The sequence below is a fragment of the Triturus cristatus genome, chromosome 11, assembly GCF_964204655.1.
Source record: "Triturus cristatus chromosome 11, aTriCri1.1, whole genome shotgun sequence".
Taxonomy (NCBI): Eukaryota; Metazoa; Chordata; class Amphibia; order Caudata; family Salamandridae; genus Triturus; species Triturus cristatus.
The window spans coordinates 353,624,550-353,650,448 of NC_140594.1; the positions used below are offsets into that span (position 1 = coordinate 353,624,550).

Sequence of the window (25,899 nt, forward strand, 5' to 3'; positions counted from 1 at the left end):
TATTTTACTCTCTGGAAAGGGGACGAACATCACTTGCGAGTCACAGCGCGCTCCTGACAGAGCCCAATGCTGTGTTACACCCACCATTGCCTGCCGAGTGCCACACACCTCTGTATTGTATTCCACTAGCTAGTGCATATGCTATGACACTCTCTAGCCCATGTGCACTGTAACACCACCCCGTGAAAATGTCATGCCACACTTGTCTTCGCACGGGTTATATTGCCCCATCTAACGTGCCTTCCTCGATGCCTATGTTATAACGCACAGTGCTATGCCATACATATTACAATTTGGGATCCATATCTTTGTCACAGTGCATATGCAACGTTACACTCCCCAGCACATATTTTATATTACAACTTTAGAGACTAGTTAGGTTACACAACACTGCCCTGTGCATATTACACTCCAAGGCGCATATCGCATAGCACACGCTAGTGCCTGTGCTATCTCGCGCTCTCCAATGAATCTGTCATTGCGCACAATGTATTGCATATTATATTTCACGCCTGGTTCATCTTATATCACACTTTTTGGTGCATAGTTTATACCATACACTATATCTAGTTTTCATTTTCAATCGTGCTCTCAGGACTATGTTCTATATAACACTGTGTTCACCTACCCTTTTCACGGGCATTACATTTTGCGATAGGGGGTGGAGGGTCAGGGGGTGTTTTTGCCAAGTGAGCCCGGAGTCACAGTCACTAACGTCTTCTTCTTCCTGAATAAAAGTGAGATTATGCTGCATACTTGTTCATATTTTAAGTAGTTTGCACAGACAAAATGTTTTAAAAACAATAAAGTTTCTAATACCCGCCTTCTCTGAACAGTTAGCTTGCTGCCCCATCCCCCTCCTCCCTATCCTCTGTTGTGTGAATCCATGGACTAGCCTCCTCCCTCCTGCCATGTATGGTCTGATGTGCTGCCACTGCCCTCAATTTAGTATGATGTACCAGTCCACTCCTCCTGCCCTCCATTGCCCAATTCTATGCCCCATCATTGACCTCCTGCTTAAACTCTGTGCTTAGCTTGCTGCCCCTATTCTCCTTCCCCCTGCCCTCCGATGTCTTTGTGCATGCCCCTGCTCCATCCTTTTTGCCCACCATGTCCCATGGACCTGCCACTCCTATCTACTCTGAGTGTTCTGTTGAGCTGCCACTCCCCTCCCACCTGCCTAGCATTGTCAGATGACTGTAACCTGTCCCTGCCACCTCCACCCTGCCTGTCCACATGCCATGCCTCTATCCTCTTCCTCCTGTCCTACATGGTCCATTGTACTGCCACACCCTTCTGCCCTCCCTGGTCTGTTGTGCTGCAACTGCTCCTCCTGCCTGCCCCGTGTGGTCTGTTGTGAGGCCCCTTCCCCTGAACTTTCTTGTCTGTGCACAGGTCCTGACCCTCCCTTCTATCCTCCATCGTCCTTTGTGCATGCCCCTGCACCCTCCTTCTTGCCCATCATAGCCATTGTGCTGCCACTAACCCTCCCACTTGCCATGCATGGTATTCTGTGCTGCCATGGCCCCTCCCACCTTCCCTGTGTGGTCAGTTAGCTGCCCCTGACCCCCTCCCACCTTCCCTCCATGGTCTGTGTGTATGCCATCACAGTCTCACTGTTGCTCTTCATGTTGTGTCTTGCTTCTAGTGCCCATCCTGCCTGACCTCCATGGCCATCTTGCTGCTCCTGCCCTGCCCCCTTGCCCCCAGCCCTCTGTTTACATGTGCAGACCCCTACTCCCTCCCTCCTGGCTTGTCTGTTCCATTGTAATGCCCCTGATCCGTCCCTCCTGCCCTTTATGGTCTGTTATGCTGCAGCCTTCTCTCCTGTCTGTCCATTATGGTCAGCTAGCTACCATTGCCTCTTGCCCCTCTGTTCTCTGTTGTCCATGTGCATGGTCCTGTCCCCTCCCTCTTGCTTTCTATGGATTGTTGTGCTGCACTCCCGTCCTGCATGCCCTGTGTGGTGTATTGTGCTGCTGCAAACCCTGATGCCTGCCCTGCAGGGTCAGTTTGGTGCACCTCTCCATGTCTCTCCTGTCCTCTGTTATCCAAGTCCATGTCCCTATCCCATTTCCTTCCATGATCCAATGTACCATACTTGCGAACATTTTGAACTTGGTAAGAGGGAGATTTTGAAAAAAAACTGGGGTATTGATTTTCCCCTTTGAGTTACATTGAAAAAGAGGATATTGTAGACAGGAGACAGATCAAATAAAGCCCATTTGAGCTTAAAAACATTGGACGTTTCCTGGCTGAATCGGGTCTGTTGGCATGTATGGTTGTACTACCATTGCCTCTTCCTTCTGCCCACAATGGTCTATTACATTGCCACAGCCTTGAAGGAGGATAGATTTTGTATCACAGGGGGCCCCTGGCCCGTTCTGTCCACACCTGAAGTATGAGACCCTTGTCCTTGCCCTGCCAGCCGCATTTGTAGGCCGTATTAAATTGACCAGCGGGTCCTGTGTTGCTATATAATTATCCTGAGACATCCTTACCACTCAGCCAGCATAAAACCCCTGTGTAGGCCCTTCTGTTCAATATGTAGGCCTCTTTTTTAAATTGACCATAGCTCTGCAATTTTAGTGTATAGCAGTCTGAAGGCAGGTCTGCGAGGCCTTCTGCTCCAAACTAGTAGCCCCCACCCTACCCGAGTGCTCCGTGCTCGGTATCAAAGTTCAACATCCCCCTGAAGCTGTCGACATACAGTAGGCTGCATCCTGGACTGGTACTTGCTTCCTGGGCAGGTTTCCCGCTTTTAAGGAAGTGGCAACCGCAGAGCGTCAAGTTAGGAGAACTGAGGAGATTTTATACATGAATATATTGAATTCCTGTACAATACCCATTATTTTCTGCTTGCTCTATGGAACTTACGATAAGCGATTGGCCTGAGAGACTGACCTTTTCACCCAGTCCATTGTCAGCATTAAGTGGGTAAATGACGAAATGTCTGGTAAAATCTGCAGACAAAGCTTTTGGGTAGCATACGTAGGTAGATGTAGCGTGCAAAGGAGCGCACAAAATGATATAAAAAGGGAGCACCCACAGATATCGACGGACAACCTCGCCGTCTGTATGTAGGTTAACAGGCTGTGCAGGTTTTCCCCAAGAACTGGGAGCTCTTGTCTTCCTTTGCTTAAAATGTCTTGCTCGGCTTTGCTTGAAGTATCTTATTCTATTTTACCTATATGAAATGTCATGTTATGTTTAACCATTGTTCTCTTTACTTTTGCATTTAAAAGATGTTGTATTGTAATTGCAGGAATGCTTGCTCTAAGAGTAAATGTGAGTGTCCCTAGGTAACATTTTCCTTGGTGTAACTTGTTTCTCATGATGCATTTATAGATGTGTTTTCTCTCTCTCTCTGTCAGTCCATTAATTGAGATACAGAGAATATCATGACAGCTGTATGATTATCTGGATTCTGTATTTTGTACTTTAGGTCTCTATTCTGCGGTTTCTTTGAAGTTGCATCTTCTCATTAAACTGCCATTGTATTCTGCCTCCAATTCCATGTCTCATATGTCTGTTTTCTTCATTTTTGGAGCAAGCGTTCCTAGGCACCCCGGCTCAAATTAAGGTGCCCCTTTTGTCCCTGACTCACTCTCCTGCTCAGTTCTGTGGTGGCTCCCGGGGCTCTGGGGACCGCCCCTAGCTTCCTTGACCCGTAATAGATCTTCCCTCCAACAGCCTCTCTTGCAAGTCCTGTATTGTTGGTTTGTTGCCCCTGCCCCCCTTTCCACTGCCCTCCATAGTCTGTTGTGCTTCCACGGCCCTTCCTGCCTGCTCAGTGTGGTTAAATTGTTGCCTTTGCACCCTCCTACCTGCCTTCAATTTTCAGAGTCCGTGCCCCTGGCCTCTGCCTCTCAACAGTATCCTAATGAACAACTAGATTGCTAACATTCTATATTTATTACAAAAGTGTGGAGCGCCTGACATCATCTTGATGTAATCAAAACTGTAATACCTAGAGCATTCCTTTAGAAATTACATATATGAGAGGGTCTTATTGGCATCAAAATTATGGTTAGTGCTTTAAAAGACTAAAATAAGGACATATTTTCTGAGTTTTCAAATAGCGACAAAGCACTTTTAAATTATTTGTTATCTTTATGTTTTTTTATCTAGTTGACAACTTGATTAAATGTTGCACTTAGGGGAGAGGATGTGGTGTTACTTCCAGAACTGCAGACTTTGCAACTGGGGAACCAGGTTGAAGTTTCTGCTTCAGCTCGACATTCTGTGATTCTGGTCAAATCACTTAGTCTCCCCATGTCTACAACCAAAATGAATTTGTTCTTGTGTGATGTAACCAATGCTCATGTAAAGCACTCCAATACCTGACAAGTCTGCACTATATAACACTGCAAAAACACAAAATAATAAGTGTTTTGCACACTTCTGTCATTGGGCTATATTTGGGCTATATCTGGGTGATTTTGGGCTACATTTGGGCTCTTTTGTCTCCGGTGGCCATCTTGGGAGATTTATTTGTTATGAAGTTTCCTAATTTCCTCATGTACTGCAGTCTCCTCAGTCGGAAATGCTTTCAGTTTTTTACTTTGATTCCATCATGAAGGTATTCAGATATGTCACACATTTGCCATGAATTCTGAATGTTAGCACTCTAGTTGCTCATTAGATCACTGTAGTAAAACTACTGCTCACCATGGAAGTCTGCTCCTGGTATTAAAAGTGCATGTTTCAGTCTGCATGTCAGAATTTTTTAATGAAATAGAAGAGGATTTGAGAAGTCACTCAAAATGTGCCCTCATTTTCTTTCTTCAGCATTAATCATAATTTCTATGGCAAAATGAACCCCCTCATTGTGTTCCTTTTTAAATTAAATGTTTTAAGTGTTACCAGTTTATTCCAATCAAGATGGCTTCACGTGTGCCATACTTTTGTCATAATGAAGACAGTAAGTGCTCTAGTTGTTTTTAAGAACATTCTTGGACATTCTGTCATTGGGCTATACTTGGGCTACATCTGGGTGATATTTGGGCTACATTTGGGCTCTTTTGTCTCTGGTGGCCATCTTGGGAGACTTATTTGTTATGAAGTTTCCTAATTTCCTCATTTACTGCAGTCTCCTCAGTAGGAAATACTTTCAGTTTTTTACTTTGATTCCATCAAGAAGGCATTCAAATGTGTCACACATTTGCCATAAAATCAGAATGTTAGCACTCTTTTTGCTCATTAGATCACTGTAGTAAAGCTACTGCTCACCAGGGAAAACTGCTGCTGGTATTGAAAGTGCATGTTTCAGTCTGCATGCCAGGATTTGAGAAGTCACTCAAAATGTGCCCTAATTTTTTCTTTATGCAGCACTAATCATACTTTTTATGGAAAAATGAACCACCTCATTTTGTTCCTTTTTAAATTAAATGTTTTAAGAGTTACCACTTTAATCCAAGCAAGATGGCTTCAGGTGTGCCATACATTTATCATAAGTAGGACGGTTAGCGCTCTAGTAGTTCTTTGGAACACTCTGGAAAGCTGCAGTAGAACACAAAGGAATCAACTGACAGTCTCTGCCCTTGTTGGATGTACATGTTTTACTGAGAATGTCAGACTTCATTCTCACATGACTGAGAAAGATAATGTGAATTTACAGAAAATAAGCTCTCAGTTTAGCTTATAGATCACCTTCCAAACCTCTGTGGTAAAAGCATGAGAAAATATTTTTCTCTCAATCATGATATCCCAGCAGAAGGCTTTTTCACATGGTGAAATCACCTTAGAACATACCACAATTCCTAAAATGAGTATGGTACCATCAACAAATGATTTATAATGTAACTAAAGTCTTAAAATCTTCTATTAACTGCAATGCTTTTTAATGAGGTGCTATCATGTATATTGGTCCCAAGATGGATGCCAACACTTCTTGGATGAAGTGCTGACAGCCAATCAGATCTCAGGATGAGATGTGTGGTTAGGCTCCGCCCACATATATATATTGATTTAAATGCTATTTTCTCAGGAACTACTGAACAGATTTACACCAGACCTACAAAAGGCACTTCCTTGACCTGAGGACTACCTCTCTGCCAAATTTCAAGTAACTCTGTTCAGCCGTTCGGGCTGTAGCTGTGTCTAAAGGTCCTATGGAAAAATGCATGGGAAAAACGCGTTTTGGGACCCCCCTTTTTTCTCAGCCCCCGCTTGACGAATCCCCCCGAGACTTTCAGGGTAGGAGCGGAGCGTAGCGCCCCACCTATTTTGAAAATTTCGCGAGGATTCATCGACCGGCGCCAAAGTTATTCCAAATAGAATGTTGCGGATTTCCTATGGAAACAGGGTCCTAACTATAACTATCTACTGGCGACCGCCAGTAGATAATATATATATATATATATATATATATAATATATAATTTTGTGTATTGTATACATAAATGCTTTGTGTATAGTTTGTGTACATTCTAACGCCTGTTCTACAACCAGACTTCTTTGTACATATAGTAGATTCTCAATAAATCAAGATCCTAACAGGTTTTTTTGCACTTTGTCTTGTTCACCATTGAAGGAAAACACGAAGAACAGCAAGAAGAAGGAGGGATTGTTTCCAAGAATTTCACCAAGAAAATCCAGTAAGTAATTCTCCAGTTTGTCTTTGGGGATCCTACTCTTCTTTCCACACAGCGAGGCTCCACCTGAGTGTAACCTGTATGTTAACATCAAAGGCCCTGGGAAGCAAGCAATGCAGTTCTTATTATGAATAATAAGTATTGTATTGAAAACAAGCTTTGTATAAAGCACTTTATACCGAGATACTGCTGTTTCTAAGCACTAGTAATAACACATATTGCTATCACATAAGTAATAGCATTCAAATCACCAACCTTAGAAGGATGGAAAGCTAAAGGTGGCCTTGGTGGTATTTTAACTTGTGACTTTCAAATTTGTCTGCAGAAGTGTTTTCCTCCCTGAGTCACCCTGACAGCTTAATTCCTGAAGGGGAAGTCTTAGAATATGAGGTACACTCTAATGGTGGGAGGAGTATTTGATTTCTATAGGAGGTCTGGGTGTGGCCTTGCTACAGGGGGCTTTTCTGTATGGTCACTTCCAGCTCCAAAGTTCATGCATCTGGTTTGTGGGGAATTAAGTCAGAGATTTACTTTCCTATAGGCTGACAATCAGGTGACTCCATGGATGGAACAACGGATGGGTTGCAACACAATCATTCAAATATGGAAACGCCGAGGTCCTCATTCTGATTGGCTCCTAATTCCTGATTTGCTCAATAAGGTTGTTTAAGTGTGCCAGGCCTTGCAAGGTCTCTGCCCCGGCAGAAATGAAATAACTGGCTTTGAAGCAGGTCCCTAACGGGCCGTGTACTCAGATTCTAGGTAAAAAACGGATTAATTTCTCTACAATGACTGCAAAAACCCTTAAGGTTCTCATTGTCAGGGATGCAGTGCATCCACTAAGAGTATTTGCTTTTTCCAGATCTAGTGTATCTGTAGTTTGCGCCATGCATTGAAGGATTCTTGTATAGAACATACTGTAACTGAGTCCCTTCTTGGTGTCTCGCTAATTTAGGTTGTGGGTGGGTGCCCGTGACAGGGCACAGTTGAGAGCTGTGGAGCTGAGGTCGAAGGCAGTGCCTGTCATTGAGTAATAAAGGTGTTCAGAATGCATGCTCATCCATTCCTTGGCCTCGCTGCAGAGCACACAGCATATCACTTACATATGTTCCAATTGTTATTTCCATTGTAACAGAAAACTCACACTTTAAATGGGAAAAAATAAGTGCAGGTACTCATTAATATGAGCTAGAGGCGTGGTGAGTGGGCGGGGCTAGGGGCGGGGCTTAGGGCAACATATGACGATACATAATGACTTCTATATCAGTTGCAGCAACTATGAAAAACACATGAGAAATGTGTTTATGTAACCAAAACAGGTTAACTCATTACACAAAATGAAACCCAAAAAGGATGATATGTTAACAGTTTATCGTTCCGTAATATTTGCTGCTTCTTAATGCCATGCTGTTATGTCGCACAATACTATATGCTCTCAAGCGTGCACACACACGCACACCCTCCATCTCTCCACATTCCCTCTAAAATCTACTGAGTGTCCTGATTCTCTCCCTTTTATCTCCACTTGCCTCTAATCTTCACCCAGCCTATAAACTTCTCACTAGTTCTGCTCCTCTTTTGCTTACTCTCCACAAGTCTTAAATTTTCTCCCTGATTTTTTGGTACTTGTCTCCTGTTCACCCCTCCATGCTGCACTCATCCCCTAAATTTGCCGTCTGGAAAATTAAAGTTAAGAAATGCACCAGATTTGACTTTACAGAAATGTGTGTTAAAATACAATTTCTGAGACGATTCATGATTTCAAACCTCAACCACCTCACGTCTTTACATTCATCCCTACTCCTTCCGTCCACAAAGAGAAGCAGCTCCTGTCCTGAACAAAAAGATGAAAAGAAAACCGGCTTTGGCGAAGGCAGAGGATTTTGTTGGGCTGTCACTGCTTTAGAATGGCCAGTGCAATCAATATCCTGACTGACTGCCCGTCCCAACCCATTTACACACCTGATGGAGAGGGGCGGGGTGAGGCTAAAGCACTTTCAGCAGAATAGCCCTCGGGCACATGATCGACAGTGAAGGGTCTGTCTAGACCCTGCACTGTTAGTCACAGCGTGACGCACGGCAAGCCCTCTGCCCCCTGCAGGCTCAGGCCATTCACATGGGCGCTGTTGGAATCTCCAGCAGGGACTCAGCATGAGGCTTGGCTCTCTTACAAGCTCCTGAGAAGCAGAGCGGCATCTGCCCTGTCCTAGAGGAGATAAATAACCGGAGCCGGCAGTGCCATCTACTAGGGTACCGGTACTCTCCCTGGAGAATGAGAAGTGCCGGTACTGAGGGCCAGAAAATTCAGAAGTGCCGGTACTCAGTACCGGTGAGTACCGGCCCATTTAAAGCACTGGAGGTACCCAAATACTGGTCAGAAGAAATGTTGTGTGAATTACAGAATCTTAGTTCACATGTTTTAAGCCACACCCTCAATTACATAGACCACACCTCTTCGAAGGTATTCCTTGTTATGTTTCTTTGGCCACACTCCTTCAGGAAGCCCCTCCTCCCCACCCCTCACATGTTTCATCCCACACAAACACTGGCTACAACTGATGCAGTAATCGTACATGTAGTATCGCGGCATTTCGAATTACCTCAGGTATATCCCGGTCAAATTGCATTTTAAAAGAATGGTCCTATATCATGGTATATTATTATCCACAGACTTAGTGAGGTCACTTCAGAACGCTGTTTCTGAAAATAGAGGAGAGTGGCACGAACATAAAATATAAAGGAGATGCTGAAAGACAGAGTGTTAAAACGTACTCCATAAATTTATTGGAACATTCTGAATTGCTTATAGTCTTAGATTTGAGTTGAGGGCACCCACAATTTGAGGAAGAGCACTTTGATGGGGGAGGAACCATGAACCACCTCTCTGTATCTTATAAGGTTGTTGAGTTGATCCTTTTTGTAGATATTCGACCTGTAGGAGTACAATAACAGATGTACATATCAATACCCCCATAATAATGTATAGATTGTTGTAGGGAGGGATAAGACGAGTTAAAGTAGATGACGCGCTAATATGATTTATTTAATACAAAGATTTTTGGAAATAAAGACTTTTGATAACTCTAGAGTGTATGTGAATTTAGTTCTTGCATAAGGGAAGCACATGTGAAGTCCATAGACGTGGTCCCATTTTGAAAATCTCCAGTCTCACTTTTTGGAAATTTTAAATACTTATTATGATATTTGGTTTATGGAGGCTGACATTAGAGGCCATGTATGTAGTCATTTTGCAACCAAGTCACGATGGAACCTGGCCAACAGGTGATTGCTCTCTAGGTAAATTGCCTTGAAATGCACTCTTGTTCTATCAAGGATCCACAGAAGATTATCTTGGCCTTTCAGTATTTGATATCCCCTTTTCAGATCTGAAAACGAAGCAGGCACCGCTATTTTAGAAATGTTGACGTTGAGATAAAGATTATTTCTTGGTCATGTGATTGCGTACTTCCTGCCTGGGGCTGCGGTCAGTACCCCCGTAGTTTCTATGAAATCAGCTTGACTGAAATATAGAATTATTTGAGTCTATAAAACCTTCTGCCAACCTCATTGACCTCAAAGTTCATTATTGTGTTATTTTTATAATTTATCCACAGGTTCCCAAAACAGCGGCTCTTAACCTTTTGACTTTTATGGACCCCCACTTAATTAGTACTGGAACCTGGGAACCCCTACAGAATCATTATTGGAATCCAGGGACCCCCACAGAGACGTACCCGGAAGCTGGGTACTCTGGGCTTAGCAATTTCGATGAATAGAACCTCAAAACAAACATACATTTACAGAAACAAGCATTCATCAAACAAATACACAAATGATGACAATTTATTTAATTAATCAATTAAAAAGGTCTAAATTATAATTTAAAGGGTAGGGCTTTTCTAAATTCAATTGATGCCACCACCATTCGTACTAAATTCTGTTTGATGTACTTACACTGCTCCTACAAATCAATCTGAGGATACCAACTTGATTTTTATACCCCAATTTTAAATTCTTTTACACGTCCAGAATGTTTTCAGATTTTCAATTTCTACTTTATTAACTTGTTAATATTATTTAATTTTCCAAGCAGTCGTGGACCACCTGAATAGGCATTGTGTCCCTGACCACTGGTTAAGAATCACTGTCCTAAAACGTTAAAGAGAATGTTTTAACTGCAACAGGTTAATCACATATGACCCCATTCATTTGTTGGAGCAGTTGGGCTAATTCAAGGATGTTTGGCGCCCTAGGCAAAGGATCCTTTTACCATTCCCTCTGTCAATATGCAGGGATAAATTAGAATGTTTTAAAAATTAGATTACCTGATGGTGCCATGTCATCAGGGACACGATTTGTAAGCACTAGACTTTCTTTTTTAATAGTCATCGTTTTCAAGTGTCAGTCTAATTGGTTCAGTCAAAGTGAAGCACAACTACAACTCCCAGACTGCATTTGATTGTTAGAGGAAATGCCATGATCAATTAACCTTATTTTAAGGCAATATGATGGTCCTAAACCTTCATTGCCGTTGCCAATCAAAGACGCAACATAGTCATGCCATGACCTGGCATGTAGAGAGTTTGCATTCATGGTGCCCCAGTCCTAACTCAGGGCTGAAAATTTCCTATATGCAAAATACATGAATCAAAGGTTGGTCGCACTCTGCTCGTCACACCAGCAAGTTGCCCCAAGGAACTGTGGTCATTGTAGTGGCGACGGCGAGTACGCCTATGCCACGATGTATGTAGAAAAGTATGTGTCGCATTAGCCATCCCTGGACACGTGTTTCGAGGTAGTTGCCTCTCGTCAGCAGGGAGCAGGTCAGTGTAAAGGGGTGCCGCGTGGACTGCCAAAATGTAATTAAAACAGGTAAAGTACCTCTCATGGCGCGCAGGTGCAGGTCCAAGGCTCGTCAGCCCGTTGGCTCAAGGGAGCCGTAATAAATGAATCAAAGGTTGGTCGCACTCTGCTCGTCACACCAGCAAGTTGCCCCAAGGAACTGTGGTCATTGTAGTGGCGACGGCGAGTACGCCTATGCCACGATGTATGTATAAAAGTATGTGTCGCATTAGCCATCCCTGGACACGTGTTTCGAGGTAGTTGCCTCTCGTCAGCAGGGAGCAGGTCAGTGTAAAGGGGTGCCGCGTGGACTGCCAAAATGTAATTAAAACAGGTAAAGTACCTCTCATGGCGCGCAGGTGCAGGTCCAAGGCTCGTCAGCCCGTTGGCTCAAGGGAGCCGTAATAAATGAATCAAAGGTTGGTCGCACTCTGCTCGTCACACCAGCAAGTTGCCCCAAGGAACTGTGGTCATTGTAGTGGCGACGGCGAGTACGCCTATGCCACGATGTATGTAGAAAAGTATGTGTCGCATTAGCCATCCCTGGACACGTGTTTCGAGGTAGTTGCCTCTCGTCAGCAGGGAGCAGGTCAGTGTAAAGGGGTGCCGCGTGGACTGCCAAAATGTAATTAAAACAGGTAAAGTACCTCTCATGGCGCGCAGGTGCAGGTCCAAGGCTCGTCAGCCCGTTGGCTCAAGGGAGCCGTAATAAATGAATCAAAGGTTGGTCGCACTCTGCTCGTCACACCAGCAAGTTGCCCCAAGGAACTGTGGTCATTGTAGTGGCGACGGCGAGTACGCCTATGCCACGATGTATGTAGAAAAGTATGTGTCGCATTAGCCATCCCTGGACACGTGTTTCGAGGTAGTTGCCTCTCGTCAGCAGGGAGCAGGTCAGTGTAAAGGGGTGCCGCGTGGACTGCCAAAATGTAATTAAAACAGGTAAAGTACCTCTCATGGCGCGCAGGTGCAGGTCCAAGGCTCGTCAGCCCGTTGGCTCAAGGGAGCCGTAATAAATGAATCAAAGGTTGGTCGCACTCTGCTCGTCACACCAGCAAGTTGCCCCAAGGAACTGTGGTCATTGTAGTGGCGACGGCGAGTACGCCTATGCCACGATGTATGTAGAAAAGTATGTGTCGCATTAGCCATCCCTGGACACGTGTTTCGAGGTAGTTGCCTCTCGTCAGCAGGGAGCAGGTCAGTGTAAAGGGGTGCCGCGTGGACTGCCAAAATGTAATTAAAACAGGTAAAGTACCTCTCATGGCGCGCAGGTGCAGGTCCAAGGCTCGTCAGCCCGTTGGCTCAAGGGAGCCGTAATAAATGAATCAAAGGTTGGTCGCACTCTGCTCGTCACACCAGCAAGTTGCCCCAAGGAACTGTGGTCATTGTAGTGGCGACGGCGAGTACGCCTATGCCACGATGTATGTATAAAAGTATGTGTCGCATTAGCCATCCCTGGACACGTGTTTCGAGGTAGTTGCCTCTCGTCAGCAGGGAGCAGGTCAGTGTAAAGGGGTGCCGCGTGGACTGCCAAAATGTAATTAAAACAGGTAAAGTACCTCTCATGGCGCGCAGGTGCAGGTCCAAGGCTCGTCAGCCCGTTGGCTCAAGGGAGCCGTAATAAATGAATCAAAGGTTGGTCGCACTCTGCTCGTCACACCAGCAAGTTGCCCCAAGGAACTGTGGTCATTGTAGTGGCGACGGCGAGTACGCCTATGCCACGATGTATGTAGAAAAGTATGTGTCGCATTAGCCATCCCTGGACACGTGTTTCGAGGTAGTTGCCTCTCGTCAGCAGGGAGCAGGTCAGTGTAAAGGGGTGCCGCGTGGACTGCCAAAATGTAATTAAAACAGGTAAAGTACCTCTCATGGCGCGCAGGTGTAGGTCCAAGGCTCGTCAGCCCGTTGGCTCAAGGGAGCCGTAATAAATGAATCAAAGGTTGGTCGCACTCTGCTCGTCACACCAGCAAGTTGCCCCAAGGAACTGTGGTCATTGTAGTGGCGACGGCGAGTACGCCTATGCCACGATGTATGTAGAAAAGTATGTGTCGCATTAGCCATCCCTGGACACGTGTTTCGAGGTAGTTGCCTCTCGTCAGCAGGGAGCAGGTCAGTGTAAAGGGGTGCCGCGTGGACTGCCAAAATGTAATTAAAACAGGTAAAGTACCTCTCATGGCGCGCAGGTGCAGGTCCAAGGCTCGTCAGCCCGTTGGCTCAAGGGAGCCGTAATAAATGAATCAAAGGTTGGTCGCACTCTGCTCGTCACACCAGCAAGTTGCCCCAAGGAACTGTGGTCATTGTAGTGGCGACGGCGAGTACGCCTATGCCACGATGTATGTAGAAAAGTATGTGTCGCATTAGCCATCCCTGGACACGTGTTTCGAGGTAGTTGCCTCTCGTCAGCAGGGAGCAGGTCAGTGTAAAGGGGTGCCGCGTGGACTGCCAAAATGTAATTAAAACAGGTAAAGTACCTCTCATGGCGCGCAGGTGCAGGTCCAAGGCTCGTCAGCCCGTTGGCTCAAGGGAGCCGTAATAAATGAATCAAAGGTTGGTCGCACTCTGCTCGTCACACCAGCAAGTTGCCCCAAGGAACTGTGGTCATTGTAGTGGCGACGGCGAGTGCGCCTATGCCACGATGTATGTAGAAAAGTATGTGTCGCATTAGCCATCCCTGGACACGTGTTTCGAGGTAGTTGCCTCTTGTCAGCAGGGAGCAGGTCAGTGTAAAGGGGTGCCGCGTGGACTGCCAAAATGTAATTAAAACAGGTAAAGTACCTCTCATGGCGCGCAGGTGCAGGTCCAAGGCTCGTCAGCCCGTTGGCTCAAGGGAGCCGTAATAAATGAATCAAAGGTTGGTCGCACTCTGCTCGTCACACCAGCAAGTTGCCCCAAGGAACTGTGGTCATTGTAGTGGCGACGGCGAGTACGCCTATGCCACGATGTATGTAGAAAAGTATGTGTCGCATTAGCCATCCCTGGACACGTGTTTCGAGGTAGTTGCCTCTCGTCAGCAGGGAGCAGGTCAGTGTAAAGGGGTGCCGCGTGGACTGCCAAAATGTAATTAAAACAGGTAAAGTACCTCTCATGGCGCGCAGGTGCAGGTCCAAGGCTCGTCAGCCCGTTGGCTCAAGGGAGCCGTAATAAATGAATCAAAGGTTGGTCGCACTCTGCTCGTCACACCAGCAAGTTGCCCCAAGGAAATACATCAATTGTAGACTTCCACAGTGCTTTCTCGGTACGATCTGGTGTGTACAGAATGAGCAAATGTATTTTTTCGAAATTTCATTAGGTTACTAGAATGTCAGCTGTGAGCATTTCAGGCAATGACGCGTGTTTACTTAACAGATGGGGCACGCGTGTGTGTTATTCACTTAAGCAGATTCAGATCAGCTTATGGTGACAAGATACTGCAAAACAAAAGATATAAATAGAGGGATTGTCACATTTTTAATGAAGACAAGAAAGTTTTTTCTCCAGTTCACACCAAACTATTTGTCACCTGGTAGGTCTAAACGGGCGTCTGCTGTAGCTTAAAAATGAGACTGAGATAACGTCTATGCAGGTTCTTTATTCGTTATCGTTACAGCCAATACTAAGTGCAGTCTCAAGGGGTCCGACTCTCCCTGTTCCGGTGGTTCGCTGATCGGGAGGCTTCCTCTTCTACTGTCCTAGGTGGGATCGGTAGCCTTCTCTCGTGTTCCCCCAGATGTCTGTGGGCGTCTTCTCTGGGCTGGCTCTGTCTACGCTGTTCTCCTCCGGAGCGTGAAAGGGAACGAGAGGGAAAGTGTCAGGCAAGGTATATCGGGACGAAATCAGGGACCCAGGGTAGGAAGTGAGGGGGTGGGGAGTCACCCGAGTGCTCTAGTGTCTAGTGGATACAACAACCTAATTAAACGTGCCGTAGGTGGAGTGTGCGGGGAGACGAGCGACTAAGCGGTTAACGCTTGGCTTTTGCGCCCCACTGTGACCGCCCGACCCAGCCCGCTACGCGGCTCCGTACCTGGGAGAGCCACACCTCTCTTGAGGGGTGGCTGGGCGAGTCTCGGCTTCTCTTCCTCTCTCCGCGCTCGCTGCTCTCTCGGTCTCTTCCGGGTTTCCCCGGCTCTCCGTGGGCGCCCTCCTCTTTTCTGCTGACATCACGCTCTCTCATTGGCCCGGCTTCTTCGTCATCACTGGAGGGGCCGTCCTCCTCCACGGGTCGGTTCCAGTTAAAGGAGACGCTGCCCCTTTCCTCGTCCTCCGTCCTCCAGTCAGATCCTTCCTTATGATGCGGACCAGCCTGGGAGAGGGAAGATAGTTCAACACGGTCAGCTGTTGGAATCCACCAGTCTATGGGGTCCGTTTCGGTCTCGAGGTGAGAGCGCTGGTTCCATCGGGGTTCCCGGTTACACACCTCCCCCCTACGCTGCTCCCGTTCGGGGAGAGGCAGGACACGGGACAGAAAATCTGCGTTACCGTTGTAGCTACCCTTACGATGTTTGACTGTAAAACTGTAGGACTGTAGGGTCAAGAACCAGCGCATTTTTCTCGGATTGTTCCCCATGTTTCTACACATCCATGTCAGGGGTTCGTGGTCTGTGTAGAGGGTGAATGTTGTACCCTCCAGATAGTATCGCAGTTTGTCAACCGCCCACTTTATGGCCAGGCATTCCTTTTCAATAGTGGCGTAGCGAGCTTCACGGGGAAACAGCTTCCGGCTGATGAATAGGATTGGGTGCTCTGCTCCCTCGGGTGATAATTGGGAGAGGACCGCTCCTATCCCCCTATCAGAGGCATCCGTTTGAAGGATGAAGGGGAGTGCGAAGTTAGGCGACACCAACACCGGAGCGGAGGTGATGATGTCCTTTAGTGTTTGGAACGCCTCAATGGCAGCTTCGGAGGGGTTGGAGAAGGACGTGCCAGTCTTTCTTTTCTTCAGCAAATCGGTAAAGGGGGCTGCCACGTCCGAAAAATGGGGAATGAACCTCCTGTAGTACCCTACGAGTCCGAGAAAAGCTCGGATCTCTTTCGGTGTAGTGGGGACTGGAGTGTTCGTGATGGCTTTCACCTTTTCTTCCTGTGGTTCAATTACCCCATGGCCGAGTATGTATCCCAGGTATTTCACCCTGTCAAACCCGATTTTGGACTTGCGTGCATTAACATGCAGTCCTACTCCTGCGAGGCACCCTAAGATCTGTCTCAGGTCATGGAGGTGTTGTTCCCACGAGTCGCTATAAACCACTATATCATCTAGGTAAGCGGCAGCACATGACTGATGGTTTTGCAAGACTGTGTTCATGAGTCGTTAGAAAGTTGCGGGTGCCCCGTGAAGGCCAAAGGGCAACACCGCAAACTCGTATAGGCCGTCTGGTGTGGCAAAGGCGGTTTTTTTACGGTCCTCTTCTCGCAGTGGGACCTGCCAGTACCCTTTTGTCAAGTCAAGGGTACTGATAAACCTAGTGTCCCCTAACCGCTCTATCAGGTCATCCACCCGAGGGATGGGGTACGCGTCAAAAGTGGATATGTTGTTGAGGGCGCGAAAATCCATACAAAACCTCGAGGATCCATCCGGCTTGGGCACCAGTACAATGGGAGAACACCACTCGCTCCGGGACTCCCTTATGACTCCCATTTTTAGCATGTCTAGTACCTCCCTCCGGATGGTATCCCGTCTGGCTGCTGGTACGCGATAAGGACGCTGTTTTACAATTTTTCCCTGCTCTGTCTCTATGGCATGTTCAGCGAGAGAGGTCTTGCCGGGTGTATCTGAGAAGGTGGGCGCGAACTCTCTACACACCGTCTCGAAGTCACTCTTTTGTGTACATGATAGGGTAGGACTTATCACGAGATGTTGCCTTGTGGACGGTTCCTCGGTGACCGATGAGGCAAAACGAATGGAGGGGGGGGGGGGGGGGTGGACCTATCCATTTTTTTAGTAAGTTAATGTGAAAACACTGTGTTTTCCTTCTGTTCATTTGTAGGCGGTACGTGGTTTGCCCAATTGTTTCTACGACGTGAAGAGGACCTGCCCACTCGGACTTGGCTTTCCCTAGGCTGGAGGGAGTTTTTACCAATACCCAGTCTCCCTGCTGTAGATATCTCCACTTCTTTCCCTTATCGTAGAACGTCTTCTGTTTCCTCTGGTTTTTTTCGAGGTTCGAGTATGCTAGGTCCCTGAGTTTCCCTAGCTTTGCGCGGAGATTACGGGTGTATTCCAGGAAGTGGGTGGTTTCCTCCCTCTCCTGTCTTTCCCAGGCGTCCTTTGTCATCTCCAAGAGAGACCGGGGCTGTCTTCCGTATAATATCTGGAAAGACAAACACCCCAGGCTACTCTGGACCTGACTCCGGAGGACATAGAGGGCCAACGGGAGCAGGCGGTCCCACTCTCTTCCCTCTACTGTTAGCATTTTTCGTAGCATGCGTTTTAGGGACCCGTTGTATCTCTCCACTAATCCGTCCATCTGGGGGTGGTACACGGAGGTCTTTAGGTGTTTAATGTTGAGGGTCTTACACACCTCTTTCATTAGTTTCGAGATAAAGGGGGAGCCCTGATCCGTTAGGATCTCTTTTAGGAAACCCACTCGGGAAAACAGTTCAATTAAACAGGTAGCTATAGCCGCGGAGGTTGTTGTTCTCAAGGGAAAGGCTTCGGGGTATCTCGTGGAATAGTCCACGATTACTAGGGCATATACATGCCCTTTCTTTGTTCGGGGAAGGGGCCCGATCAAATCCATCCCGATTCGTGTGAACGGGGTCCCGATTATGGGTAATGGTTGCAATGGTACCGCCGGGGGTTTGTACGTGCTCTGTCGTTGACAGGTCTCGCACTGTTGACAATAGGTCCGCAAATCGTGATATACCCCCGGCCAATAGAAGTGTCGCAGGACCGCCTGTGTTGCCTTCTCGGCCCCCAGGTGTCCTGCCGTTAGGTGGGAATGGGCATAGAACAGTATCTGGTCTCGGAACTCACGGGGGACTAAAAGTTGGTGTTCGGAGGTTTGATCCTTCACTCGATACAACAAACCGTCCTTGACTAAGAAGTAAGGGGGCCGTGGTGGAGTCTGGTGGCTGGTGACCCCGGCGTCCCATGCATGTCTAAGGGTGTCATCATTCTCCTGTGAAAACCTGAAACTCTTATCTATGACCCAGGGTTCTGAATTGGCCAAGGCCGGGGCGACCGTTGTACCGGTCTCTGAAGGTGACGAAGGTGGCTGGGCACAGCGTTTTGTTATGCTTTGGAACCATGGTAGGAATTGGGAGTTGTCTGTTCATATAATTAGGTCTTCTGGGACATTACTCATAACCCCAACTCGCAGTGTATATGGGTTCCCTCCCTCTACGGTTATGGACACTAAGGCTACTGGGTAAGTCTTGACGTCCCCATGTACGCATCGTATGTGTACCACCGCCCCTGGAAGGATGTCTTGGGGTCGTACTAAGTCCCTCAGAACGACTGACTGCTTACAACCAGAGTCCAAAAATGCTTTTATGTGGTGTCCGTTGATGCAAGCGCTTACATAAAAGGCTGGCCCCATCTCGGCGGTGTAGAGTACGGCTCGGGCGCGTACCCGATGTCCATGGGTTCGTCTGCTGGTTTGTGGTGAGGGCATGCTCTTGCGATATGGCCCCAAGCCCCGCAATCAAAACATTGGGGCCCCTTAGGGTGAAAGACTTCTGCGGGTTTGGGTCTACCCCTGGGAGGGTTCCAGGGGCCGTCGGTTTATAGGTCTAACGAACTTTCCGGGCAGTGGTCGATATCCCTTTTCTGCCTCTCCGGTGACAGTTTTTGGTTGTGCTCTGGCGAACGTGGTAGCCATCTCCATGGCCTCCTTTGTGCTTAAGCTCGCGTGTTGACGCAACCATCTTTGGGTGGGGTATGGCAGATCGTCCAAGAACTGCTCAAGATATATCTTGTCCAAGATCTCTTCTTTAGAGCATTCTTCTGGTTTAAGCCACTTGTCGGCCGCGAACTTTAGGCGATAAAACAAGGTCTTTGGTTTTTCTCCTGGCGGCCCTTTGTCCTTTCTAAAGCATAGCCTATAGGCCTCCTCATCCATTCCTAGGTGATCCAGGATGATCTTCTTTATTTCTCCGTACGGTGTGGTGCCTGTTGGATTGGCTACCTGATAGGCTGCTGGGGCTTCTCCAGTTAACAAAGGGGCGAGAAAAAACGGCCATTTCTCCGGGGGCCAGCCACAGGCTCTAGCTGCCCTTTCAAAGTTAGTGAGGTAGGCGTCCGGGTCGTCCCCTTGTGCAAACTTCTGGAGGGCCACCCCTGCTGGACCATGGTGGGAGGCACGTGGTACGGGATGAGGACCAGTCGCTTGTTCCGCCACAATCTTATGTAGTCCCTCTAGCTGGGCGGACATGGAGTTCGAAAAGACCTCACGATCCGCCTGTGCCGATGTGAGCTGCCGTTCCAGGGCCCATCCCAGCTTGTCCTGGGCCTGCACTATGTGCTGAATCAGAGCATCCATTTGTATCAATGCGAGAGGTTTCCGGGTTTCGGCACCACTTTGTCACCTGGTAGGTCTAAACGGGCGTCTGCTGTAGCTTAAAAATGAGACTGAGATAACGTCTATGCAGGTTCTTTATTCGTTATCGTTACAGCCAATACTAAGTGCAGTCTCAAGGGGTCCGACTCTCCCTGTTCCGGTGGTTCGCTGATCGGGAGGCTTCCTCTTCTACTGTCCTAGGTGGGATCGGTAGCCTTCTCTCGTGTTCCCCCAGATGTCTGTGGGCGTCTTCTCCGGGCTGGCTCTGTCTACGCTGTTCTCCTCCGGAGCGTGAAAGGGAACGAGAGGGAAAGTGTCAGGCAAGGTATATCGGGACGAAATCAGGGACCCAGGGTAGGAAGTGAGGGGGTGGGGAGTCACCCGAGTGCTCTAGTGTCTAGTGAATACAACAACCTAATTAAACGTGCCGTAGGTGGAGTGTGCGGGGGAGACGAGCGACTAAGCGGTTAACGCTTGGCTTTTGCGCCCCACTGTGACCTCCCGACCCAGCCCGCTACGCGGCTCCGTACCTGGGAGAGCCACACCTCTCCTGAGGGGTGGCTGGGTGAGTCGCCGTAACGTTGGCCTCCTGGCTCTCCTTCCTCCGGTTGTGTTCTGCAGGTTCGAGTCTGTTGAACGGCTTTCTCGGCTTCTCTTCCTCTCTCCGCGCTCGCTGCTCTCTCAGTCTCTTCCGGGTTTCCCCAGCTCTCCGTGGGCGCCCTCCTCTTTTCTGCTGACATCACGCTCTCTCATTGGCCCGGCTTCTTCGTCATCACTGGAGGGGCCGTCCTCGTCCACGGGTCGGTTCCAGTTAAAGGAGACGCTGCCCCTTTCCTCGTCCTCCGTCCTCCAGTCAGATCCTTCCTTATGATGCGGACCAGCCTGGGAGAGGGAAGATAGTTCAACACGGTCAGCTGTTGGTATCCACCAGTCTATGGGGTCCGTTTCGGTCTCGAGGTGAGAGCGCTGGTTCCCTCGGGGTTCCCGGTTACACTATTTTTCACAGTGCTGGTGGCTCTGAGGTGCATCAGTGATGTAAACTTATAATGATGGGCCACTGCACATTGGAACTGTACTGAGGTGAGGACAGGATTATGGCCCATATTTAGTAACATTTTGCATTGTTGGTGTGCCAATTCTTTTGGTGCAACCACGACACAAAATATATTTTGGAATTTACAAAGCCACGCAAAGTCCAATTTGTGTGGCTTTGTAAAAGAAATAAAAAGCAACATGGGAAAACACAGCACTGCCTTGCTTTACTTTGCTTCAGGGGGGCTTTCCATGAGTGGAGTATTGGGGTTCCAGTGCATCTACCCATGTATTTTGACTGAGATTAACTAAAGTCTGTAAACCTGGGCTTGCGCCAAACTGGTACACCTACCCAAGGTTGGCATGAAAAGATATATCTTTATTTCTCCTCGTTTCTACCTCTTTGCATATGTGCTGCATTTGCCTCCACTCAGAGCTTTAAGTGAGATGAAATGGTTACTTAAAAACTGTTAGCATAGACCTTGTCATGTGCCCTTCATTTTAGGGATTCTGCCCAGGTAGATATCCCATGGCCCTAGAGAGGTGTTCAGTGCATTGGTCTGTGCTGAGTAAAGGATAACAGGCAGGTGCTCGCCACCCACTTTTTGGACCAGACTCAAAGGAATGCAGAGGATGTTCGAAATAAGACAGATCTGCAAGAGAATCTTTGACAGGGTATTGATGAGGAGTTATGCCCCAGAACACCTACATTAATACTCACATGTATTTCATAATCAGTGTATATTATGTGTAATCTAAGGTCTTTCATATGCGCTAGAGTTGTCACCGAAATAATTGACTAATCCATAACTCAGCAATATTGAATATTATGAGAATTAGTAAACAGCCTGTTGGAAATGACCATCATTTGCATGGCATTCCCCCATATATTTTTGCCTTCTTTTGCTGAACCCATGTTTTTTGGCCATAAGACCTTGTGCACTTTACATCTGTTAAACAGAGATAAAGTGCTTGTACTGTCCCTTCTTAACATGGTAAAAAGTGGCATACATCTAAGTGGCACATTTAATTCACTTATACATCCCTCGTATATGGTACTACATCTACCCAGGTCCTGTGAATTAAATGCTACTAGTGGACTGTAGCACACATTGTGCCACCAACTAAAGAAGTCCTGTAGAATATGTCTCAAAGCCTCCCAATGCAACCTGGGTGTGCAGTTTTAAGCTGATGTTTTCACCAGGCAAAACAAACCATTTGCTAGGTCTACACTTTCCTTTTTAATACTTATAGGTCACCTCTAAGGTAGGCCCTAAATGCCCATAAGGCAGGGTGCATGGTGCATGGTGTAGTACATGTATAATTCATGTTTTACATGTCCTCTCTGTAAAAAAAAAGTCGTTTTCACTGTAGCAAGGCTGGCTCTTCCATAGGTTAGCACTGGTTTACACACTTTCCTTTAATAAGTGCTAAACTCGGTTTGATAGTACCTAGAAAAACAGTTCAATGAATCATTTTAATAGAAATATAAAAATCGTCGTAATGGTCTTGTGCTGTGCTTTTACTTTATTGCTGCTGGAGTGCTGCATTAATACTTTACACACTGTCTTTAAGGTAAACCTGGCTGCTTTGTGCCTAGCTGCCAGAGGTTGAGTCCATTTATTTAGTGACTTCAGCGGTTCACCCTGGCAAGGATTGGGATTATTATTTAAGGTGGGTTCTCATCCACCTCAACTGATACTCCAATTTCATACACAGCCTAAATGTCTCTACCTAAATAAGGTACAATATAATTGGTTTTCTGAAGAACTCCGACTAATGAGACATAAATGTAATGTCATACTTACTCCACAGAAATCAAATTACAGTGACTAATGGTTAATAATGCCTATTACACATCTTTAAATACTGCAAAGGCATCTTACTTGACAGAAAATCCTTTCAGCACCAGATATGTCAAAGGCTATTTTCTCAGTAATAAATGACCTCAAAGAAAAAGCATCATTACAACCTTAATCTGAGTTAGCATTTAAGTGCAATGTACTTGCTGATTAATTATGATTTTAACCAGTTTACTCCATTATCAGAGAAATACTACACAACTGTGATAAACGTCTGTAAAGCGTCATGGTCAGCTCCACACCCCTTTCTAGAAAAATTCCATAATGAATGCTATTAGTGTCATAGTCCCATGTTCAGGCCATTATTAATTATTCCCTAATCTGTAGTCTTGCACCAAGAGATTTGAAGAAATGTTATATACCCTTAACTCGGACTGTTTGGGCAATTACAGGCAAGTTTCACAACTCCCCAAACTATGAAATGTACTTTGGCAGCCATTGTTTAATCAGCTTTCCTACTTTATCACTCTCAAGTAAATACTTCACCCATTGCAAGCTGACTTTCATGTTGGTTGCATCATGGAGGACATGAAGCATCCCATATCTCAATCTATTACTCTCTCCATTGCACTGCCCTATTTCTCACCCTATACCTCTCTCAATATATCTTCTACCTCTACTCTATGACTAGTATCATCCCCAAAATAACCCCTACTAGACTCTCCCCCCCCCAGTCCTCCTTGCATCATCTCTTTTATTATTCAGATCTCCAATACAAGCCTTTCTAAACCCTTCCCTCTGATATTTCCCCCTCCCTTCTACACATACCAAACCTCTGCCTGCTGCTATGATCTCCAAGTAAACACTTTCTAGACTCTTCTTTCTGTCCCTCGACTATCCTTTTCAATCCAACCAACAGACTAACATGTCCACCGTTAAAATTATTACATATTTCCCTATACTAATTCGCCACTAATCCTGTTTGGGTTCCAGAGTAGCGTGCGTAAATTTTATTTATTCACCACCAATCCTTTTTCGGTTCCGGAGCTAAAATCAACTTTAGCGAAATGGTTCAAAAACAGAAATATTGGCGCTTTTTTTAGCAAACTACAGTCTGGACCAATTCTATCTGGCCAACGTCACTAGGCCAACAACCAGAAGCACTGCATTCAGTAAAATGTTTAGGTGTTCACATTTCAACATGGATCTGTTCCCTACAAAGCAGAGAATTCAGATCCGCAATGCAGTCGTTATTAATGTTAGACTAATGTAATGCATTGTAACTCACACTTTCCCTCCAAACACCTCAAAAATGCCAAATAGTGAGAATGCTGCAGGCAGAATGGTCTTATACAAAGAAAATTTGACTCACTAGGATCTGCACTGACAAAATGTGCACTGGCTTCCGGTACCTCAAAGAAATACATTCAAATCTTTGTGCCTTGTACATAAAGCCCTTCCCTGTTCTCTAGCAGGAAGATTTACCTTCCATAAACCCGGAGGGTCTCTGAGGTTTGAAGGGCTTTTCCTTTTATATACCCCTAACTAAGATTATAAGACAGAGCGTTCTTCTCTACAGCCCCAAAATGTTGAAATATTTTTACCTTTTGGTTTACGAAAAGAAACTATCCTTTATAAATGCAGAAACCTTCCGAAACGATGGCAATTTTCTCCAATGTAATATATAGTGGCATTTTATAATAGCAACATTTCCTATCCCGGGTGAACAGTGCACTTTATAAATTCCAAAAAGAAATACATTTAATTTACACCACAAATATAGTTGATCAACATTGAGTAGGGCATATTGGATTCTGAATATATTGGTGGGACAGAATATCATTGCAACAGTATCAATAGACAAAATATTGAAATTAAAGTGCACAGAGGGAGGTAAGGATTTACTATTCTTAACTCCACATCTACGTACCTTTAAAAAAAATATATACACATATATATGTGTGTATATATATATACATATATACACACACACATATCCAGGTTAGGTTTATAACATAACATGAATTAATGGTCTAATCCCAATATTTGACTTGTGGCAATGCTGCCTTGGTTCTTAAATGTGTACTACGTCTGAACGCCTGCAGCCCTCGTGGTCTTAGATAATGTATCTCTTTGTACAGCATGTCGCTCAAATTCTCTAGTTCATAATTAATTGAAGGGCGCTTATATACCCTAAATTCCACAGCACCTCTATGGCTGTGGTGAGGGCACATTTCACACAGACCCCCAGGTTGGACAAATTGCAAGTAGTAAATTCTGCTGAACACAATGTTTTCATTTGAGCCACTGGAAGTGCTAGTACATGTTGTATATGAATCATGGTAGGGCTTTGGATTTTACACAACCAGGATTCTAACTTCCCTCGTTTTACTCTTAGCAACTGATAATTATAAGAAGTGTGACAGTGGAAAGCTTCCTTCTAAGTTGCAGTTAATTATGAGCATCGTGGAACAGACAGAACAGAGGCAGTATCAGCTGCTACCCAAAGGAGGTGGTGGAGCAGGGGCAGAGGGGGGGAACAAATAATAAATAAAAAACACTTACCTTAATACCGCCGGCCACCGCCTCTCTCTGTCCTCTCTGCAGCAGGAACCAGGAAGCGAAACACACAGCCTCCCAGAATCCCCTGACCAATTACAATGGAATATACCTCTTTTTTACGCATTATTTTTCCCCGCAGGGAATTACAACGCGGTTGTTACAACGACCGCGTTGTAACCACGCATACCATTACCCTGCAAGTCGTAACATCGACTTGCGGGGCGCTGGATGTTGGAATAGTATAATTTACTATCCCAACTCCAGTCTGTATGGACAGTAGGGAAGGTGTTGGATTTTATATCCAACACCTTCTGCCCCCTCCGCAAGTCGTTGTTACGACTTGCGGAGTAATGGTATCGGTGGTTACAACGCGGTTGTTGTAATGACCGCATTGTAATTCCCTGCGGGGAAATCTTTTCGTGGAAAACATGGTTTACCATCACAATGCTGCTTTACAGCAGCGTTGTGATTTGACTGAGCGCCATGATTCAGCACTCATACAGGGGCTGGCAGGCTGTGCATGTTCTCCACCCAGGCTGTAATGGCGAGAACGCCGGCCAAACCATCATGTGCACTTTAGGTGCGGCCACCA

General features: G+C 46.3%; 1 protein-coding gene across 1 annotated transcript in view; it reads left to right on the forward strand.

Moving 5' to 3' along the window:
- Positions 1-25,899, forward strand: part of HSPB8 (heat shock protein family B (small) member 8) — a 95,269-nt gene that overhangs the window by 48,962 nt on the left and 20,408 nt on the right. Inside the window, exon 2 of the mRNA XM_085636432.1 lies at positions 6,535-6,598. Coding sequence (XP_085492558.1) covers positions 6,535-6,598 — 64 coding nt within the window. The remainder of the gene's footprint in view (positions 1-6,534; positions 6,599-25,899) is intronic.